This window comes from Zootoca vivipara, chromosome 10 (genome assembly GCF_963506605.1).
Source record: "Zootoca vivipara chromosome 10, rZooViv1.1, whole genome shotgun sequence".
NCBI lineage: Eukaryota > Metazoa > Chordata > Lepidosauria > Squamata > Lacertidae > Zootoca > Zootoca vivipara.
Window position 1 is genome coordinate 66,738,773 of NC_083285.1, and position 22,122 is coordinate 66,760,894.

The window sequence follows — 22,122 nt, forward strand, 5'->3', positions numbered from 1 at the left end:
CTTCTTGTCCCACATAGAGATTTCTCAGGAGACAGATGAGGTGGTCAGGCACTCCCATTTCTTTAAGAACTTGCCATAGTTTGCTGTGGTCGACGCAGTCAAAGGCTTTTGCATAGTCAATGAAGCAGAAGTAGACGTTTTTCTGGAACTCTCTAGCTTTCTCCATAATCCAGCGCATGTTTGCTATTTGGTCTCTGGTTCCTCTGCCCTTTCGAAATCCAGCTTGCACTTCTGGGAGTTCTCGGTCCACATACTGCCTAAGCCTGCCTTGTAGAATTTTAAGCATAACCTTGCTAGCGTGTGAAATGAGCGCAATTGTGCGGTAGTTGGAGCATTCTTTGGCACTGCCCTTCTTTGGAATTGGGATGTAGACTGATCTTCTCCAATCCTCTGGCCATTGCTGAGTTTTCCAAACTTGCTGGCATATTGGGTGTAGCACCTTAACAGCATCATCTTTTAAAATTTTAAATAGTTCAGCTGGAATATCATCACTTCCACTGGCCTTGTTATTAGCAGTGCTTTCTAAGGCCCATTTGACTTCACTCTCCAAGATGTCTGGCTCAAGGTCAGCAACCACACTACCTGGGGTGTACGAGACCTCCATATCTTTCTGGTATAATTCCTCTGTGTATTCTTGCCACCTCTTCTTGATGTCTTCTGCTTCTGTTAGGTCCTTACCACTTTTGTCCTTGATTATGGTAATCTTTGTACGAAATGTTCCTTTCATATCTCCAATTTTCTTGAACAGATCTCTGGTTTTCCCCATTCTATTGTTTTCCTTTATTTCTTTGCATTGCTCATTTAAGAAGACCCTCTTGTCTCTCCTTGCTGTCTTTTGGAAATCTGCATTCAGTTTCCTGTATCTTTCCCTATCTCCCTTGCATTTTGCTTGCCTCCTCTCCTCCGCTATTTGTAGGGCCTCGTTGGATAGCCATTTTGCTTTCTTGCATTTCCTTTTCCTTGGGATGGTTTTCGTTGCTGCCTCCTGTATAATGTTTCGAGCCTCCATCCATAGTTCTTCAGGCATTCTGTCCACCAAATCTAAATCCTTAAACCTGTTCCTCACTTCCACTGTGTATTCATAAGGGATTTGATTCAGATTGTATCTTACTGGCCCAGTGGTTTTTCCTACTTTCTTCAGTTTAAGCTGGAATTTTGCTATAAGAAGCTGATGATCTGAGTTACAGTCAGCTCCAGGTCTTGTTTTTGCTGACTGTATAGAGCTTCTCCATCTTTGGCTGCAGAGAATATAATCAATCTGATTTCGATGCTGCCCATTTGGTGATATCCATGTGTAGAGTCGTCTCTTGTGTTGTTGGAAGAGAGTGTTTGTGATGACCAGCTTGTTCTCTTGACAGAACTCTATTAGCCTTTGCCCTGCTTCATTTTGAACTCCAAGGCCAAACTTGCCAGTTGTTCCTTTTATCTCTTGATTCCCTACTTTAGCATTCCAATCCCCTGTAATGAGAAGAACATCCTTCTTTGGTGTCATTTCTAGAAGGTGTTGTAAGTCTTCATAGAATTGGTCAATTTCACTTTCTTCAGCACCGGTAGTTGGTGCATAAACTTGGATTACTGTGATGTTAAAAGGTCTGCCTTGGATTCGTATCGAGATCATTCTGTCATTTTTGAGATTGCATCCCATTACAGCTTTTGCCACTCTTTTGTTGACTATGAGGGCCACTCCATTTCTACTACAGGATTCTTGCCCACAGTAGTAGATATGATAGTCACCCGAACTGAATTCGCCCATTCCCTTCCATTTTAGTTCACTGATGCCCAGGATGTCGATATTTATTCTTGTCATCTCATTTTTGACCACATCCAGCTTACCTCCACTCATGGTTCTTACATTCCAGGTTCCTATGCAATATTTTTCTTTACAGCATCGGACTTTCCTTTCGCTTCCAGGCATATCCGCAACTGAGCGTCCTTTCGGCTTTGGCCCAGCCGCTTCATCAGCTCTGAATCTACTTGTACTTGTCCTCCGCTCTTCCTCAGTAGCATGTTGGACGCCTTCCGACCTGAGGGGCTCATCTTCCAGCGTCATAACTTTTATATGCCTGTTGTCTTTGTCCATGGAGTTTTCTTGGCAGGGATACTGGAGTGGCTTGCCAGTTCCTTCTCCAGGTGGATCACGTTTAGTCAAAACTCTCCACTATGACCTGTCCATCTTGGGTGGCCCTGCATGGCATAGCTCATAGCTTCTCTGAGTTATTCAAGCCCCTTCGCCACGACAAGGCATTGATCCATGAACCCTCATTAAAAGGTTCTTTAATTCCTCCTCGCTTTCTGCCATCAAGGTTGTGTCATCTGCATATCTGAGGTTGTTGATATTTCTTCCGGCAATCTTAATTCCGGCTAGGGATTCATCTAGTCCAGCCTTTCGCATGATGAATTCTGCATATAAGTTAAATAAGCAGGGAGACAATATACAACCTTGTCGTACTCCTTTCCCAATTTTGAACCACTCAGTTGTTCCATATCCAGTTCTAACTGTAGCTTCTTGTCCCACATAGAGATTTCTCAGGAGACAGATGAGGTGATCAGGCACTCCCATTTCTTTAAGAACTTGCCATAGTTTGCTGTGGTCGACACAGTCAAAGGCTTTTGCATAGTCAATGAAGCAGAAGTAGACGTTTTTCTGGAACTCTCTAGCTTTCTCCATAATCCAGCGCATGTTTGCTATTTGGTCTCTGGTTCCTCTGCCCTTTCGAAATCCAGCTTGCACTTCTGGGAGTTCTCGGTCCACATACTGCTTAAGCCTGCCTTGTAGAATTTTAAGCATAACCTTGCTAGCGTGTGAAATGAGCGCAATTGTGTGGTAGTTGGAGCATTCTTTGGCACTGTCCTTCTTTGGAATTGGGATGTAGACTGATCTTCTCCAATCCTCTGGCCATTGCTGAGTTTTCCAAACTTGCTGGCATATTGGGTGTAGCACCTTAACAGCAGCATCTTTTAAAATTTTAAATAGTTCAGCTGGAATATCATCACTTCCACTGGCCTTGTTATTAGCAGTGCTTTCTAAGGCCCATTTGACTTCACTCTCCAAGATGTCTGGCTCAAGGTCAGCAACCACACTACCTGGGGTGTACGAGACCTCCATATCTTTCTGGTATAATTCCTCTGTGTATTCTTGCCACCTCTTCTTGATGTCTTCTGCTTCTGTTAGGTCCTTACCACTTTTGTCCTTGATTATGGTAATCTTTGTACGAAATGTTCCTTTCATGTCTCCAATTTTCTTGAACAGATCTCTGGTTTTCCCCATTCTATTGTTTTCCTTTATTTCTTTGCATTGCTCATTTAAGAAGACCCTCTTGTCTCTCCTTGCTGTTTTTTGGAAATCTGCATTCAGTTTCCTGTATCTTTCCCTTTCTCCCTTGCATTTTGCTTGCCTCCTCTCCTCCGCTATTTGTAAGGCCTCGTTGGACAGCCATTTTGCTTTCTTGCATTTCCTTTTCCTTGGGATGGTTTTCGTTGCTGCCTCCTGTATAATGTTACGAGCCTCCATCCATAGTTCTTCAGGCACTCTGTCCACCAAATCTAAATCCTTAAACCTGTTCCTCACTTCCACTGTGTATTCATAAGGGATTTGATTCAGATTGTATCTTACTGGCCCAGTGGTTTTTCCTACTTTCTTCAGTTTAAGCTGGAATTTTGCTATAAGAAGCTGATGATCTGAGTTACAGTCAGCTCCAGGTCTTGTTTTTGCTGACTGTATAGAGCTTCTCCATCTTTGGCTGCAGAGAATATAATCAATCTGATTTCGATGCTGCCCATTTGGTGATATCCATGTGTAGAGTCGTCTCTTGTGTTGTTGGAAGAGAGTGTTTGTGATGACCAGCTTGTTCTCTTGACAGAAATCTATTAGCCTTTGCCCTGCTTCATTTTGAACTCCCAGGCCAAACTTGCCAGTTGTTCCTTTTATCTCTTGATTCCCTACTTTAGCATTCCAATCCCCTGTAATGAGAAGAACATCCTTCTTTGGTGTCATTTCTAGGAGGTGTTGTAGGTCTTCATAGAATTGGTCAATTTCACTTTCTTCAGCTCTGGTAGTTGGTGCATAAACTTGGATTACTGTGATGTTAAAAGGTCTACCTTGGATTCGTATCGAGATCATTCTGTCATTTTTGAGATTGCATCCCATTACAGCTTTTGCCACTCTTTTGTTGACTATGAGGGCCACTCCATTTCTACTACGGGATTCTTGCCCACAGTAGTAGATATGATAGTCACCCAAACTGAATTCACCCATTCCCTTCCATTTTAGTTCACTGATGCCCAGGATGTCGATATTTATTCTTGTCATCTCATTTTTGACCACATCCAGCTTACCTCCATTCATGGTTCTTACATTCCAGGTTCCTATGCAATATTTTTCTTTACAGCATCGGACTTTCCTTTCGCTTCCAGGCATATCCGCAACTGAGCGTCCTTTCGGCTTTGGCCCAGCCGCTTCATCAGCTCTGAATCTACTTGTACTTGTCCTCCGCTCTTCCTCAGTAGCATGTTGGACGCCTTCCGACCTGAGGGGCTCATCTTCCAGCGTCATAACTTTTATATGCCTATTGTCTTTGTCCATGGAGTTTTCTTGGCAGGGATACTGGAGTGGCTTGCCAGTTCCTTCTCCAGGTGGATCACGTTTAGTCAAAACTCTCCACTATGACCTGTCCATCTTGGGTGGCCCTGCATGGCATAGCTCATAGCTTCTCTGAGTTATTCAAGCCCCTTCGCCACGACAAGGCATTGATCCATGAATGGGTCATAGATCATAGAATAATAAAATTATAGAGTTGGAAGGGACCCCAAGCGTCATCTATTCCAACCCCCTGCAATGCAGGAATATCAGCTACCCTCCAGATCAGGAGAAAACAAGATTGTTTCCAACTTTCATGTGACAGTCCTTTAGATAATAATTTTTTATTATTATTATTATTATTATTATTATTATTATTATTATTATTATTTCTACCCCACCCATCTGGCTGGGTTTCCCCAGCCACTCTGGGTGGCTTCCAACAGAAGAATAAAATAATTGATTAAAGATTAAAAGCCTCTCTAAACAGGGCTGCCTTCAGATGTCTTCTAAAAATCTGGTAGTTGTTTTTCTCTTTGACATCTGGTGGGAGGGCGTTCCACAGGGCGGGCGCCACTACCGAGAAGGCCCTCTGCCTAGTTCCCTGCAACTTGGCTTCTTGCAACGAGGGAACCACCAGAAGGCCCTCGGCACTGGACCTCAGTGTCCGGGCAGAATGATGGGGGTGGAGACGCACCTTCAGGAGATATTTGAAGATGGCTATCATATTTTCTTTATTATTGCAATATTCTGTTACAATAATTTAGCAAAACTGTGTTTTTAAACAGTTCTTGTAGAAGAAATGTTGCAACAGAAAAAGCAAAGACTGACAATTTGCAAAAGATGCAAAAGTCATCTGTTTCCTTAACAATTCTGTATTACAGGCTAGCTGAGGCAATAGAGTTGGGAGTTAAAATTACTTAAGTTTTCTGAAACAAGTTGTTACATGAATAACAATAAAAATACAATGACTTGTCATGGGGGTGGGGAGCAGGAGAAGAGAGACACCTGATTTTACCTAAAGTGCTTTTCTGTCTAGAGGGACTGCTTAATTGTAGTCACAAATCACCTTGAATGCTTTCCTAGAAAGATAAAACAAGTTAAATTTGTATATCACTCGACAAGCGCTTGCTTCTGAATTGGATATGAGATGGAGATTTCAGCTTTTCCTCCTGCATTTTTAGGGCTTTCTCCCAGACCCTGTTCTTCTCTTCAGACATTTCATAGCAGTATGAGAACAGACAAGAGATTTCCCCCCCTTCCCTCATTCAGCTTCATTAAGTTTTTGGACTCCCCCCCCCCCAGCTCCCCTCATCAACTGGGGCCATGGTCTAGCAACCCAGAAATGTTCCTTGCTTTGCATTTTGATTTGCAGAAATCTCCTTAGCATTTTACAAGAATAAGCACTGCAGTTGTTATGTTAAATAAGTGTAATTACCATGCGTTAAGGGAATTTTCCATCCTTGACTTGCCATATGACTTCCTCTCTCACACTGAGAAAATACACCCCACAGGGCCTTTTACCTTTATGGGTTTTTCCTCCGTTTTCCTCTGCCGGTGCGAGATAGTTTCAGTTGGGACCGCTGAGAGCAGAGTTTGATTCCCTTGGAAATTTACATCTGGCTGGTTCTTTTCTTGATGAAATGGTTTAAGAAAAATTTCCCGCATAGACCTGCATGTCACGTTGGACTCACTCAGCCATATGCTGGATGTCAGCTACAAATTGCAGCTGCCAAGGAATTGAAAGGGACTTTAGCTTTGTCATCTTCTTCCTTCCAGGCAGTGATGGGCTGTTCTGATGCACTGGCTGTCCTCTGGGTGCCCCAATAATGCAACTATTACCCCACCGCTTGCCCCAAGCCAGTGTATCCAAGGAGTAATCCCAGTTCCCATGGCAGGATTTTTTTAAAAATTAACCCTCTCTGTCCAATGATGCCATTTTAGATAAAGGTAAAGGACCCCTGGACAGTCAAGTCCAGTCAAATGCGACTATGGGGTTGCAGCGCTCATCTCGCTTTCAGGCCGAGGGAGCCGGCGTTTGTCCACAGACAGCTTTCCAGGTCATGTGGCCAGCATGACTAAACCGCTTCTGGCACAATGGAACACCGTGACGGAAGCCAGAGTGCACAGAAACACCGTTTACCTTCCTGCTTCAGCGGTACCTATTTATCTACTTGCACTGGCATGCTTTCAAACTGCTAGGTTGGCAGGAGCTGGGACAGAGCAACAGGAGCTCACCCCGTTGCAGGGATTCGAACCACCGACCTTCTAATTGGCAAGCTAAGAGGCTCAGTGGTTTAGACTGCAGTGCCACCCACATCCCTGGTGCCATTTTAGGCTCAGACTACACATGACCTGGAAGCTGTACGCCGGCTCCCTCGGCCAATAATGCGAGATGAGCGCCACAACCCCAGAGTTGGTCACGACTGGACCTAATGGTCAGGGGTCCCTTTACCCTTTACTTTACACATTATAAAATTTTATGGGGTGTTAGCGGAGGGGTAGTAGCTCTGGTGGGGGTCACGTCATGCTCCTTCTGGAGTAGTTTGTCCACCTTTGGCCCCCACCCTGCACTCAGCTCTCACCTGTGGCTCCTAAAAACTGTCATCATGCGACAGCAGCCACACCCCGGCAAATGCATATGGCCCATGGGCTGGTGGTTCCCAGCCCTGTTTTAATGGGAGCTGTACAAATTATAAGCTTTTTAAGATAAATGAACTTCTATCAATTCTAGTAGGAGCGTGTTTCTGAAAGATAAGGATTCACCCCTTGTTCCATAAAACGTCTGGAAACAGTTAGCTTAAATCTAGTTCCATTTGACATGGCAAACATAGTAACAGTGAGTTTCCCCTGCTTTAATGTGTTTCAGATTTATTCAAGAGATTGAGCACGCTTTGGGACTCAGCCCAACTAAGCAGTGCCCACTCCGGGAATTCCTCACCATGTACATCAAGAACATCTTTCTTAGCCAAGTCCTGGGAGAAATCAACAAGGAAATTGAAGGAGTCACCAAAATAACCGAGCCCCTGAAGATACTGGCCAGCGCAGACACCATGAAGATGCTGGGGGTGCAGAGGCCTCTCTTGCAGGTAACAGTGCTGCACCGTTTCAGAAAGGGGCCTCCCTGCGAAGGCACTGGTGAAGCTTCATTGTTTGATGTTCCAATGCTTGTTTAAAATAAGTTGCGGTTCCAATATGCCCTTGAGAAGCCTTCCTTTCAGATTCATCATACATGGTAGAATGTAAGCCTTTTTGACAGAGGCATCATGATAGCGGACAGCCCAGTAAAACTCATTCTGAAGGCTGCCTGCACAGCTGCTTCTGCCATAATGAGTTGCTTATGATAATGAGGCCGTTCCTGGGATTGGCCTTCTCTCTCGCTTCTGGGGGGAGATCACTTGTGGCTCTCCCAAGAAAATGTCATTACCAGCCGCGACGGCATACTGTTCTCATCTTGTCAAATTACTGTACATTAATCAGATGGATGTTGGTGACGAGAGATGTTCAAATGGCCACGGAGAGCTGCCAAGCGAGTTTTGTTGTTTAGTGCCATAAACAAATGAGTTTTCTTTCAGGTCCATTTGCAGCCATAATCAGAAACTATTAGGCTGCAGTTGTAGCCGATCAATTGTGCATTCCATGCTTCTCAAGGGTGAACGTGACCTTTGAGACACGAGTGAAAATTCTGATCAATAGATAATACTTTGCGCAATGTAGTGATTTTCAGTCTCATCTGAAGTGATTTTTTATATATTTGCACCCCTATATATATGTGTGTAAGCGTGCACATGCACGGCCTTTAAATTATTAGTGGCTAAACTGAGACACCAAGAGGTTGTTTAAGACTAGGGGTTACCTGGATGCAATCAGAGGCATAGCTTGAGGTTAACCCATAGTTAATGGCAAATTGAGAAATGCAAATTGATTTGGGGTGTTTATGCCTTCATTTCCCCCCCCCCCCCCATTGATCCCAGTTTGAATACTCACAGCAAGTAATTGCACTATCAGTGTAAAAATACCACATTGAAAAGCAACCATGTTTACTGGTTGTTGCTAATTTACAAATACAGTTTCGTTCTTCGTATTCCATCTACAATTATTTGGTCAACTTAGGTAGGTTTCCCCCCTCCCCCTAAAAAAATAGTTGTGTGCTTTCTTTGGCACCTTGTTGTTAAACCAAGGTAGATAATTTACAAGTACATTCAATAGGGAGCATGCAGAACATAGTACAGGTGTGTTAATGAGACCTGCAAAATCTTTCTAAGCCTTTCTGCTGCCTCCCTACAGAATAAGAGCTAACCCAAGGAGGGAAAAATACCTTCCTCATGAATGTGCAAGAAAGGAAAGGCATGTTTCTTTTTAGTTGTGACTTGGACTGAATCTAGACTGCCTGGACATACTGATAGATTGTATGTGGGCTGAAATATTGAGACTCAATCCAGACAAGACAGGGCAGTAGGCCAGCCTGTTCTGGATGAAAAAGAAGCACTAGGTTCACTCACAACCTGAAATATGTTTTTGGATCCAGCATTACTCCTGGAGGGCCAAGTGGCTGCATTGACTGGTACTCCAGCTACACCCCTTCCAGGAGGGGGAGGGGGAGGAGGAGGATCTGGCCCCAGTGATTCATGCCTGAATCATCTCTTCCTTTAGGTTATTGCAGTGTGCTCTGTGTGGGGCTGCCCTTGAAGAGTGTCCAGAAACTTCAGCTAGTGCAAAATGTGGCAGCCAGACTGTGACTGGTGTGCACTTTATGGTCCAAATGGACTATATCAGTTATCCTGCCTTTCAGTCTGAGCACAATTGAAGATGCTTGTTCTGTTCTATAAAACCCTACATGATTTGGGGCCAGGATAACTGATAGCTTCACACTGTTACTTTCTACAGTGTTTGTTCTCCTGCTTACTGCTTTAATTTTGGACCCAGGGCAGGCAAACCTTGGGGATGCCTGTGCAGTTTCACACAAGTGTTTTCCAGTGTTCTGGACACATTACCCAGTGCAACTTGGATGGAACAAAATATGTCATTTCCCCTGTAAAGTGAGCTGGTCTCAGAGCTAGAGGCTGCAGGGGCAACCAAATGGAGAACCGGGAATAGGTCAGGTTTCAGAGATTCCTGGATTGCAGGGGGTTGGGCTAGATGACTCTCGGGGTCTCTTCCAACTCTATGTTTCTATGATCCTTTAAGTAGAAAGAAGGCCTTCTGCACACAGCATTGCAACTGTTGTTGTTGCTGCATCATTGCAACTGTTTTGGAGTGTTATTTATCAAACAGTTACTGCAGATAGAGCAGTAAAACCAACAAAACATTCTCACAATCTGGTACTGACACACACAAATGTGCATGTGCAAGCTCACACACAGATATTCACATACAAATATGCCTTTTCCATTGGCACATCTTGACATTTGGTTTATACCCAGCTTTTCAGCTGACCTGGCCTCAGACACACACTGTGTGATGGATTATTTTAATTAGCCCAACGGCATGGACAAGCTTGCCTTCACAAGGCAAATATTGTGCTCATAAATCTTCATTTTTACCTCTTCGACCATATCTGTGTAGCTGCTCTCATCCCCTTGTCCACATCCAGGAGCCGTTTTGCTGGGAACTGCTTAGATTTGATTAAAGGTGTTTCTTGGTTCAGACCAAGGCTGAAATTCTGAGAATGAATGAGCAGCCTTAACCACATTGGACCAGATGCCCACCTAGCTCATTATCCTGCCTCGACCAGTGTTTGGTATTGGGTGCCAAAAGGAAATACCGTGTTTCTCCTAAAATAAGACGTGCCTCTAAAATAAGCCATGCCACGATCTTTTAAAGGCAAAAAAATGTAAGACATCCCCCAAAAATAAGACGTGTTGGGGGTACCTACCCGACCCAGCGGGAGCCGGCAAACGCAGCAGCGCGCGCCGCGCCGAGCCCCAGCCCAGTGGGAGCCCCAGCACAGCGACGCGCGGAGCTCCGACTGAACGGGCCCCAGGACTGGCAGCGGGCAGCGCGCGAAGCCGCAGGACCCGACAGGAGCCGGCAGCAGCCCCAGCCGCGCCGCGCCGCACTGCGTGAAGCCCAGGGACGCAGCAGCGGGTCCTGCGGCTTCGCGCGCCGCCCGCTGCCGGGTCCTGGGGCTTCGCGCGGCGCGACTGAGGCTGCTGCTCCTGGCTCCTGCCGGGTCCTGTGGCTTCGCGCGCCGCCCGCTGCCGGGTCCCTGGGCTTCGCGCGGCGCGGCTGGGGCTGCTGCCGGCTCCTGCCGAGTCCTGCGGCTTCGCGCGCCGCCCGCTGCCGGGTCCCTGGGCTTCACACTGTGCGGTGCGGCGCGCGAAGCCGCAGGACTCGGCAGGAGCCGGCAGCAGCCCCAGCCGCGCCGCGCCGCACCGCGTTATCTTTGCTGCAATGAAGCTGCACAATGGATAAATACTTTCTGCATTTTTGGACTTTCCTTCCTGGCATGGCTGTGGAGGCTATCATGCTGAGAACCTGTGCATAAATATTCACTACAATGCCATTGATTGCTTTAGTTAACTTTTTCTGCACCTTTTCCTTTGTACCATATTATTGTCCTCAGTAGTTGCATACTGTCATCAAACCAACCTTGAGAGTGGTATGAGAGAGAGAGAGACGGTCGGGGAGAGAATATAACACCATAGAAGACACTTGGTGGTATTCATTCAGAAGTTGAAAATGTGAAAAACATTACAGTACAAACTATATCTCTTGATATTACCAGTACTGAAAGGAACAGTTGAAGTGAGAGTTTCTATCTGCAGGGAATCTTGAACTAGGGTATTTCAGCTGTTAAAAAAAAAATTGCTCAGCGGGCGGCGCAAGAAAGCCCCGTACCATACTTAACAATGCTGTACTATGCTTAATAAAAAAATAAGACATCCCCCAAAAATAAGCCGTGATGTATTTTTTTAGAGGAAAAATAAATATAAGACGTGTCTTATTTTAGGAGAAACACGGTATTAGTAATCTGTATCCATCAGCTCTAGATTTCAAAACACTGAGGCTTAAACTTTCACCAGCAGGTATTGATATTTCTGCCCTCAATTTCTTGATCTGAACCCCATAGCCACAACGTCCTTCCATTGGTTCTAATGACCAGTGGTGGATCCAGTTGTAGGAGTATCTTGCTGGTTAGTGAAGGCAATAATTAATCAATGCTGTGCTCTGTTGTTGGTAGTTGTGAATTTCGATCTCATTTGAAGTTCTCAGAGGGTGATGGGAAATACAGAACAGATGTCTTCCATGGTAGACTGGGAACCAGTTAGCGGAGGCTACCCACAAATCAGGAGTCCTCTTCAACCATCGCCACCCTCAGTCTTTCTTCATTTGTTCTGCTTCCTTCAATACTTGATTGCATATCTCTGCATTGTTCAAAAACCAAAACTCTTGCCAGCCACATAAAATGCTCATAACATAAAACAGCATATATAAATGCAGAGAGATACATTCGTTTGGAAAATTGCCTGAGATAAATAAGAAATTGTGCATGAAATCAAGGAGGAGGCTGGACAGCGGCACCAACCCCAGAGTAAACATTAGTTGCATCACACATTCAGTCGATTACTCATCACTTGATGACTATCAGCTGAATATGTGAAATGTCTTACTCTCAGCTGAAAACTTGTGTTTGAGTTAGCATCATGTGATATCATAGTTCTCATGGCAGTGATTCATCTAATAGCTCATTTGCACAAAGAAGCCATCACTTGATGCTGCGGTCAAGTTTCAAACACGCATGCATAGTTCCGCCCCTAAGGGCCTTTCCATACATTGCACAGTGGGAACCCTGGGTTTCCCATTAAGGCCACAGTTTTCAGGCGCCCTGCTATGGCTACCTAATGAAGGGTTCTGCATGAGAAATGTTTGCAAGCACAAGTTTCCAGTAGAAGGACTTCTGCGAGCCTACAAGTTGCAAAGCATCTGCTACTACGTAGCTTCAGGTTTCCAAGTTCCTCCTAGCTCATAAGGCACATAATTATACCTACCGTAGTTGTTTTGTGGGCTTTGTTTTTCAAGTAATGTGAAATCCGACAGCAAATTCTTACAGAGACAAAAGACAGATTCATCACTTTTCAAACAAAGTTAGATAAGTTGTCTTTTGAAGCAAACCCCATCACTACCCCACACAACTGAGCATTCCCTGTAGGGAGGATTTTGCCAAGAAAAACCAAAGCTGAAATTGCACAAGCACTATGGTCCTAGTGTTCATTTCTAACATGTTGGTGCTAAATAGCATCTAAGGAATGTGAAGTCTTCCAATTAAAAAAACCTGCCTCTTATTTTCTGTGGCAGAAAATAAACGCCTTTTGAGATTAAAAGATTGCATACATAAATGACCACATGGCTGCACTCTTGAAGATTCAAAATTTGGTGGAATCTTTGAGATGCTTTGATGAGTGGGATATGAGCTCTTGATTTGTAAGGAGACTTTAACGGATGTAGTCAGTAGAATAATCAAGCAAGACTGTAGGGTTCAGAGCAGCTCCACCAGGGTCCCGGTGTGATCCTTACCCACCCACCCACCAACCACCCACCCAGTAAGTCGGGAGCTCATTGCTTTTCCAAGCATGCTGTTACTCACCTGAGACCCCACCACTGCCACCGTGGCAGTCTATAGGCATACCTGATTAATCTGTTGGCTGCCAGTTTTATTGGAAGGTCTAAGACTAAGATGCACACTTACTTTTCAAGGGATATGTGGAAGGGGGGGGGGCTTTTGCCATTTCTAACCCTCCGCTACAGTTTAACTATGTAATATGTGAGGTATTTTCTGTTCGTCTGTCTGAACCTCCCAATATTTAGCTTCATTGAATGTCTGTTAGGTCTAGTATAATTTAATGCACCTCTATCCTGTCCCCTCTTACCGTATAACAGCAGGTGTTGCGCCTGCCTTGATTAGTAAAATAGACAACGCAGGCCAGCTTAAAACTTTGCCGCAACTTATGGCAAACCTGTAGTCTAGACAAGCCCTCAACCTCTAGCAAAAAAATGCCACTTTGGTTTTATTTCCCCCTGTTTATTCATGGGGACATACAACTCACTTTTACAGTTGCAAAAAGTTGAAACTAAGATTCTCAAATCCTGCATTTTTGCACTGAAGGCTATACAATATGCCCTATAATGTAGAAAACGGCATGAAGGCTCCAAATCCCTTGACAGTAAATATGTAGTTAGTGTACTTCATTGCCAGCTGTCCGACTCTGGTGACATTTCAGTGTTGACAGAATATCTGTCCAGTATAAATAATAATTTGACCTTAATAACTGATCATGAAAAAAGTCCAGAAAAGGTCAGCCAGATGGACTGAGATGCAGATGTTAAAGGCCTTGAACAGACGTAGGAGGTTCCTTCAAATATGTAATTTGGAATCTTTGAGACCTTCATGTGGTCAGAAGATGCTCTGTGACTATACTTGCCGTTGATTCTGACAGCTGCTACAGCTGCCTGGGTTTTGACTTCCAGTCTGGTCTCCATGCCACCACCACCCCCGGGGCACATGCCTGCCCATTGGCTCACTCACTCTTCAGAAACACCTGGCAGCTTCCAACAGTAGAAGAGGACTAAGAAATATGCTACAATTTCTCTGTGACTTTTAGTTCCTTGTGTGAATGAAGACGCCAGTGGCATTGCAAGAGGTTGCAAGGGGCTTCTCCACCAATGGCTCCACCCGAAGCCACCTGAAGGCTTCCAGCTACATGGAGACTCCTTTGTAGCTACTTAACCTGCATAGCATTTGGCTTAACAGTGCAGTGACGATGCAAGTCGGATTTTAGTTGGGGCTAAGGAAGCCTTTAACGTGGCCTAACAATGCATAGATGCAGATGTCACTTAGGTGCATGTTGTGTTTTAAGTGGACAAAATGAAGATGGGCAAAATGAAGATGGAGTGCCATTCTGTTCTTGAGCACCACCCGGCTTCACAGTGAGCATTTATTTCATGGTGCCAAGTTGCTGTTGGATCTCTCCCCTTTATTGCCAAGGAGCACTTTAGAAAGACGACTAGCTTCTGAAGATGAATTACTTCCATTTCAAGTTAATTTCTGTTTCCCAGCAGGACCCCAGCTGAACCCCGCTGGGTTTGGAAATGCCACTGATTGGGTAATGGATGAGTGCTTTGCGGATGGCTGTGCCCGCGCTCGCCTGGTGCCAGCTTAGGCTTCCCCGGTGCCCTTCATTTCCCGCTTTGCAGCCAGCCTCGCTAGAGCTAAATGGATTTTTTCACAGGACAGTAACTTGACTGTCGTTAGCATGGGGGAAATAATGTATGAGAGCAAGACAGAATCGAAATGCTTACTCTGTGAAATCCACAACTGCCTGGGAGTTCTGTAGAGCAAGATCGGCAGGAAGCCATCTGCACTGGTAGCAGACATAAATCAGAAAGGGGAAAGGCCAGTCTGTCGAGGGGCCTTCTTAGAATAGCTACATGGTTCCATGGGCACTGTTGGATCAGACCAGTGCCAAAACTCAGGACATTTCAACATACTCTAAGGAGCATAAGAGTTGCCCAATTGGGTCTACCAAGGTCCATCTACATAGATACACATTCTGTTCCTCAAATATTTTATGGGCTTTTGTTTCTAGACTCTCGTTATGTGCCTCAGGGTCAGAACTGTAAGAGATAAATATTTTAAATAAACAAATGGCAAGTCAGATGCCCTGGGAAACTTGGAAGCATGGTGATAATCATCCTTTGTTTCATCCCTAACATTCAATGCCCAAGGTATGATGCTTTTGGTCATTTTGAACTTTTGTGGCTACCAGCTGTGGAGAGGTTAGTTCTGAGCGAAAATCCTACCTCAACTTCCATGGTGAGTTTGGCCTCCACAGTTCCGCACCACCACATTTGTTAAGGAACACCTCCAAAATTTAAGTCAACCGTGCTGGCTGGGGCCAATGGGAGTTGTAGATCAAAACATCTGGATGGCAGCAGCTTGGTAATACTTTTTTAAAAGAAAGTAAAAAGCCATGGGGTAGGCTCAGTCAGTGGAACACAAAACTTTTAATTTCAGGGTCATGGGTTCCAGCCCCATGTTGGGTGAACGATTCCTGAAATGCAGGGGGTTGAACTAGATCACCCTCATAATCCCTTCCAACTCTACAGTTTTATGTATCTAAGTGAGTTCCACAAACTGAGTCGTACTGTGTGAAGCAATTTTTCTGCTCTTCAGCCTACTGCCTGCCCATTACAGTCATACATTGAATATTTATTCTTTCCACATAAACCTGTATCATGTTTCTCCCTCAGTAATCTCTTTTTTATTTTTTAAAAAATAGCACAATATTTGCAGCCAGTCTACAGCCTGGAAGTTCAGAGAGCAGTAACAGTTTGCTATGGGGGGAAATACTGATGTATATATCGTATATGCCGTATATATTGTGTTTCTCCGAAAATAAGACACCGTCTTATATTTGTTTTTCCTCAAAAAACACACTATGGCTTATTTTCAGGGGATGTCTTATTTTTTCCCTCCCCCTCCTCCTGCCATGGCCGGCATTGCTGCTGCGCCTATCACTATGTCTTATTTTGAGGGTATGGCATTTATTCCTTGAATGCTTAAAAATCCTGCTACGGCTTATTTTATGGCTACGTCTTATTTCCAAAGAAACAGTGTGTATATGTTGTTGTTTAGTCATGTGGAGAGAGAGAGAGAGAGAGAGAGAGAGAGAGAGAGAGATAGAGAGAGAGAGAGAGAGAGAGATGAGGCAGACACCTCTCTACTGTTTTCTGCTCCTGCTTCTTGATGCAAACCTATCCAACCCTGTAGATGCCGACATGGTTTAATCTATTTTACTGTTAATTTTAACTATTTATAAAGTGTGTTGATCATTTTGACCTCTTTTATTGATATTCTTGTATTTCTTTTAAATGCCTTAGAGGTTTTTGTTACAATCTAGAGGTATATAATTTTTGTTAAATGAGCAAATAAAAAACAGACTGCCTATGTGCATCCAATCTTGCAGCATTATAGCTGGCAGTGACCCTCCAGGATCACCTAATTCCCAGGATTCTGGAATGTGTTGTTCGTACCTTGATCTCAGTGGCCTGCAGACCACTCTTATGGTCACTGCAAACATTTTTAGTCCTGTTTTTCCTACAAATGAGCTTTTGCACTACCACACACAAATGATAGAGGCTTGCTAAATTTCACATCAGGAAAATAATCCCTGCACTGCAACTGGCACCCAAGTATGTTTGACTGCCAGATGCTGGGGTGGGGGAACCCAAAGCATTGGGTTCCTTGAACCCAGGTGGCTGAACTCAGGTTAGGCATGTTAGCCAGATAGACTGATGCAGATGTTGTGAAGGCAACTTTGCCTCTGGTGCAATCTTTCCTAGCAGTGTTCACACCAGTGTTGAAATCCTGTCAATCTCTGTGAGTATCACAAAGTAGTATGGCCTTAAGCTCAAAGAGAGGGCTGGGGAAGGCTGCTTGTCTCTGCCTACAATGAAATGACCTTTGAATGAATGACAAGTGTGAGGAAGATTGGAAGAGAAATTAAGTGTGCTCTGTACCAGAAGCCATCCCATTCTGCACCAGCAAACAGGCCTTCCCGCCTGGATTCTGTGATCAGAGTGAATTGTGCATGTGCTGCCAATTCTGTATGTATTCAAATAGAGTGTAAACAATAATGATGGAAAATTCTGTGAAATTATAATCTTGCCCTGTTCCTCTTTCTATTAGTATTATACATGTAGATGGGTGGTACACTGGGCATTGGTTTAGAGTAAAGCAAGTCCCATGTTTTAAAAGTTCCTGTTCCTTTTTTTTTTAATTGTAGCATCCTTGATACAAATTTCCAGTTCATTCTTATCAAAGGCTTTTTCCACATCCAGGAAAAGAAAGGCTGGTAGTTGTTTGTTTATTACATAGTTCTGTTCAATCCACTACCTTCTTGGCACTAGATTGTAATTCTCTACTCCTTATAAACATTGTTTGGTCCTGGTGTATGCACATTGGAATAATATTACTTAACCTGTTTGCCAATAGAGGGCTCCATATTTTTACATCTTGATTAAGGAGGGAAATCGTTCCATCTGATTGTGGAATCGTCAAATCTTTTCCTGCTTTTGGAAGTACTTTTGCAATCACTTCTGACTATGATGTTGGCAAATTTCCCATTTGCAAAGGCTTATTTATCATTTTCCCATAATGTAAGTGCTTTTTCCCAGAAAAGATTTTTAAAAACTCAGCCCATCTGCTCCTGATGCATTGTTATGAAGTCAGCTATTATCTAATTAATTTCCTTTTCCATTATTAGGACTTCCAACATTGCTATATCTCCATTAGTGACTTTGGGCACAGTGATTGTAGAAAATATTCTATTATCTGTTTTCCTGACGGGTGTTTCCTGGTACTTGGTAAACTTGCCAAATATGTTCACTTATATCTTGTAAGGTTTCAACTGTTTAGTTCTTATACTTAATTGATGGTGTTAGGCATGGCACTTGTATTCTTTTAAGTATATTGATGGTGTTTATTAATGCCATTGATAAACCTTGAAGTTTTGAAGGTTTATTCCCATATTGAATCCATTTTTCTTTGATATTCTTAGTATATTTTTCTACTTTACTCAGTTGCGTTTGTTGTTACAATGCTCTTAAGAGGTTCAGTTGTTCTCCCTTTCCTGTTTCTGTTTCTGTTCATATTCTTTCCTGGATTTTTAAAATAAATTCTTCCGCTGATTGGCAGCGCTTCAGAAGCCCCAAGCGTATTGCTCCTGAAGTCTTACTGCTCAGCAGGATTTAAAAGTTCAGGACAGGGCTCTTTGCAAATCCTTCAAAGGGGCTTGCAAAGAACTTTGTGTACACTTTGAATTAATCCACTGATTTGGGGGACCTCAAAGCACCGTGTCATGTGAAGCCCACCTGCCAAATTTGGCCCAGAAGGGGTAGGGGCAATAGGGACCTGATGTGCTGACCAAAGCCAGTTTTGTCCCTTCTCTAGTTCAAGGGGGCCCCGTAGAGAAGGGTCTTTGGCTTTGCTGCAGCCTTTCAAAATGGCTGCAGTTTTCCTCAGAGCTGCCCTTCAGACTTCAAGCTCTTGTTTTAATTGAAGTCGCAAAAGCGTTTGGAGCCTCTGATGTTTGTCTCTGCTTCAAAGCAAGGATTGCAAGCTCTGGAAGTTCTTTTCTGGGCCCAATATCTCTAGCCAAGAGATAACAAGATGTAGTTATAGATAGATAAAGATAATAGATATTGATTAATCTATACGATAAAGTACCAAAAAGCAGAATGGGTGCATAAGAAAGATTATGGACTGGCAGGCCCAGTCACACACTTACAATCCAAAGAGAGATACAACACCTAAGGACAAAAAGGTAGAAAATGGAAGGCATGCAGGAAGCAATTCATACAGGAAGCCCGAGTAAGAAGATGAGTCCTGTCTCTCTCCTGGAAAATGTGGGAAAGAGTAAAGCAGGTGTCAAAGAAGGGCTGTTGCCCCATGGCAGAGCCTCTGCTTTGTATACAAAGGGCTCTAGGTTCAATCCGTGGCATCTCTAGGCAGGACTGGGAGACCCCGGTATCAAACGCTGAAGAGCTGCTGTCAGACAGTATAGACAATACCGAACTAGATGGATCAACGGCCTGACTCAGAATAAGGCCATTTTCTGTGCTCCTGTGTGTCAGGATGTTGAAGTGGTCAACAGCAGCTCAGGAAAATGCCCATAGACAGGGCAGCTGTGGAAATGTTAGGCTTAAAGTGGAGATCAGTGGCAGATGAGCAAAGAGAAGGCAGAGAAAGGAGGTAGGAAGGAGCAAAGTAACAGAGACATTTAAGGCCAATAGTAAACGCCATAATTGATGTTGGATTTTAATTTAGGTCTCCCCAGTCCTGGTAGTGTAACCAAAATCTTTGTTTCCTTAGTTGAATCTTGTGTCACCTACGTTGAGGGAATAGTCAGTTTGTCTGAATTAAGTTATGCAAGGAATGTTTGTGATGACACTAAAGATGATTTGAATCCCCTTTTGTGCACTGAAAGGACAGAAAAACCCCACCTTTCTGCCACTTTTCAACCACCTTCCCTGTGAATATATACCAGGCTGGCTCAACTAACCTTTAAGTGATGTTGAGTTTGCAGCCTGGGTCTGTCTCTCGAAGCCTTCCCTCTACCCAGCATAACAGTTCCCCTGAATAGCCCTGCTGGACCATAAGAGCCCTGCTGGATCAAGCCAGAGACCCCCCCTAGACTAACAACAACAACAACAACAATTTCTATACCACCCTTCACCCAAGGATCACTGGGCAGTTTTCAATTGTTGTTGTTGTTTAGTTGTTTAGTCGTGTCCGACTCTTCGTGACCCCATGGACCATAGCACGCCAGGCACTCCTGTCTTCCACTGCCTCCCGCAGTTTGGTCAAACTCATGTTCGTAGCTTCGAGAACACTGTCCAGCCATCTCGTCCTCTGTCGTCCCCTTCTCCTAGTGCCCTCAATCTTTCCCAACATCAGGGTCTTTTCCAAGGATTCTTCTCTTCTCATGAGGTGGCCAAAGTATTGGAGCCTCAGCTTCACGATCTGTCCTTCCAGTGAGCACTCAGGGCTGATTTCCTTAAGAATGGATAGGTTTGATCTTCTTGCAGTCCATGGGACTCTCAAGAATCTCCTCCAGCACCATAATTCAAAAGCATCAATTCTTCGGCGATCAGCCTTCTTTATGGTCCAGCTCTCACTTCCATACATCACTACTGGGAAAACCATAGCTTTAACTATACGGACCTTTGTAGGCAAGGTGAATGCCCCTTCATGGATCAATGCCTTGTCGTGGCGAAGGGGCTTGAATAACTCAGAGAAGCTATGAGCTATGCCATGCAGGGCCACCCAAGATGGACAGGTCATAGTGGAGAGTTTTGACTAAACGTGATCCACCTGGAGAAGGAACTGGCAAGCCACTCCAGTATCCCTGCCAAGAAAACTCCATGGACAAAGACAACAGGCATATAAAAGTTTTCAATATGAAAACACAAAAATAAATAGCATAGTAACAAACAAAAGCAGCCCTCTCCTGGTCTTTGCTCCCTAACATTTAAAGGTATACTGCAGGGGTAGGCAAACTAAGGCCCGCGGGCCGGTGCGGCCCAATCGCCTTCTCAATCTGGCCCACGGACAGTCTGGGAATCAGCGTGTTTTTACAAGATTAGAATGTGTGCTTTTATTTAAAATGCATCTCTGGGTTATTTGTGGGACATAGGAATTCATTCATATATTTTTTATTCAAAATATAGTCCAGCCCCCCACAAGATCTGAGGGACAGTGGACTGGCCCACGGCTGAAAAAGGTTGCTGACCCCTGGTATACTGTCTCAGAACAGGGAGGCTCCATTTGGCTGTTACTGTTAAGAGGTGTTGACAGAGCAACACTGTGCTAAGTTTTACAAGTGCTGCTTTCTTATGGGGAGCATCCCTCTCTCTCCCTTTAGCTGCAGCCTCATTTCTCTGTGCTACACCCTAAAGGCACAGGAGGAGCTGGAGCTAAGCCGATTTGTAGAGAATCTTGTCAGCCTAATTGATTACTGCGCGGTACACGCTGCTGACGACAGGTGAAATGGCATGGAGTGGAACAAATCTGTATGTATCGCACATTCCCGCTGGGTCGGGCCAGGGCTCCTTCCTCTGACATGTTGATTTATATATTTGCAGCTCCCTTCCCTAATGAATAGTGCCCCATCACGGGTCACTGGAGCCCCCTGCTGTATAGACCCCATCAGTGCCACATCGAGGGAATGAATCATGCTTCCCAAAGCCTTATGCTGTGTATATAACAGCGCTTGAACACTTGCAGGACGGTAGCCAAGGAAAAGTAATTAAAAACTCCAGATATACACAGGACATTGACACAAACACACCCTGCCAAATGTCCCAGAAGGAAAATTACACATACACACACGCATACAGGGTGCTGGTTTCTGCAAAATTTTCATCTCTAGTCGCTTGAATTTTAAGATCCACCATCATGGTAAAGCACGATATCTGTGAGGCTGAAATACTTTCATCTAGCCCAGGCATCCCCGAACGTCGGCCCTCCAGATGTTTTGGACTACGATTCCCATCACCCCTGACCACTGGTCCTCTTAGCTAGGGATCATTGGAGTTGTAGGCCAAAACATCTGGAGGGCCGCAGTTTGGGGATGCCTGATCTAGCCTATACAGATTTGTTGTGTGATGGAACCAGAAGTCTGCATACAATATCCAAGACCAGAAGTTTCCTCTCTTCCGTGGGCCAGTCAATCTCTGTTTCTCTTGTTTGGGCAAATGTTATCCAGGAAATCATCATCATATGCTCCAGACAAACAATATTTTCTGTATTGCAAAGCTCTTTATTTTTTATTTTTCTTGTGTGTGGTCCTCCCAATTTTAAAACCACAACAATCCATGCCTTCAGCCTGTGAAGTCTCAAGCAATTTGGAACTCAAATACCTAAAAGAGCACCACCCTCGCTATCAACCATCTTGGGTCCTACAATTGGCAGAGGAGGCCCTTTTGGTGGTGCCACAGCTGGGTGCTGCCTGGCTGGCACTGACTCATTGACACTTTGACAGGGC

General features: G+C 44.3%; 1 protein-coding gene across 1 annotated transcript in view; it reads left to right on the top strand.

Annotated features, from left to right (window-relative positions):
• The window catches only part of EXOC4 (exocyst complex component 4), a 390,546-nt gene that overhangs the window by 290,747 nt on the left and 77,677 nt on the right, over positions 1-22,122 (top strand). The window contains exon 11 of the mRNA XM_035126670.2: positions 7,446-7,665. Coding sequence (XP_034982561.1) covers positions 7,446-7,665 — 220 coding nt within the window. The remainder of the gene's footprint in view (positions 1-7,445; positions 7,666-22,122) is intronic.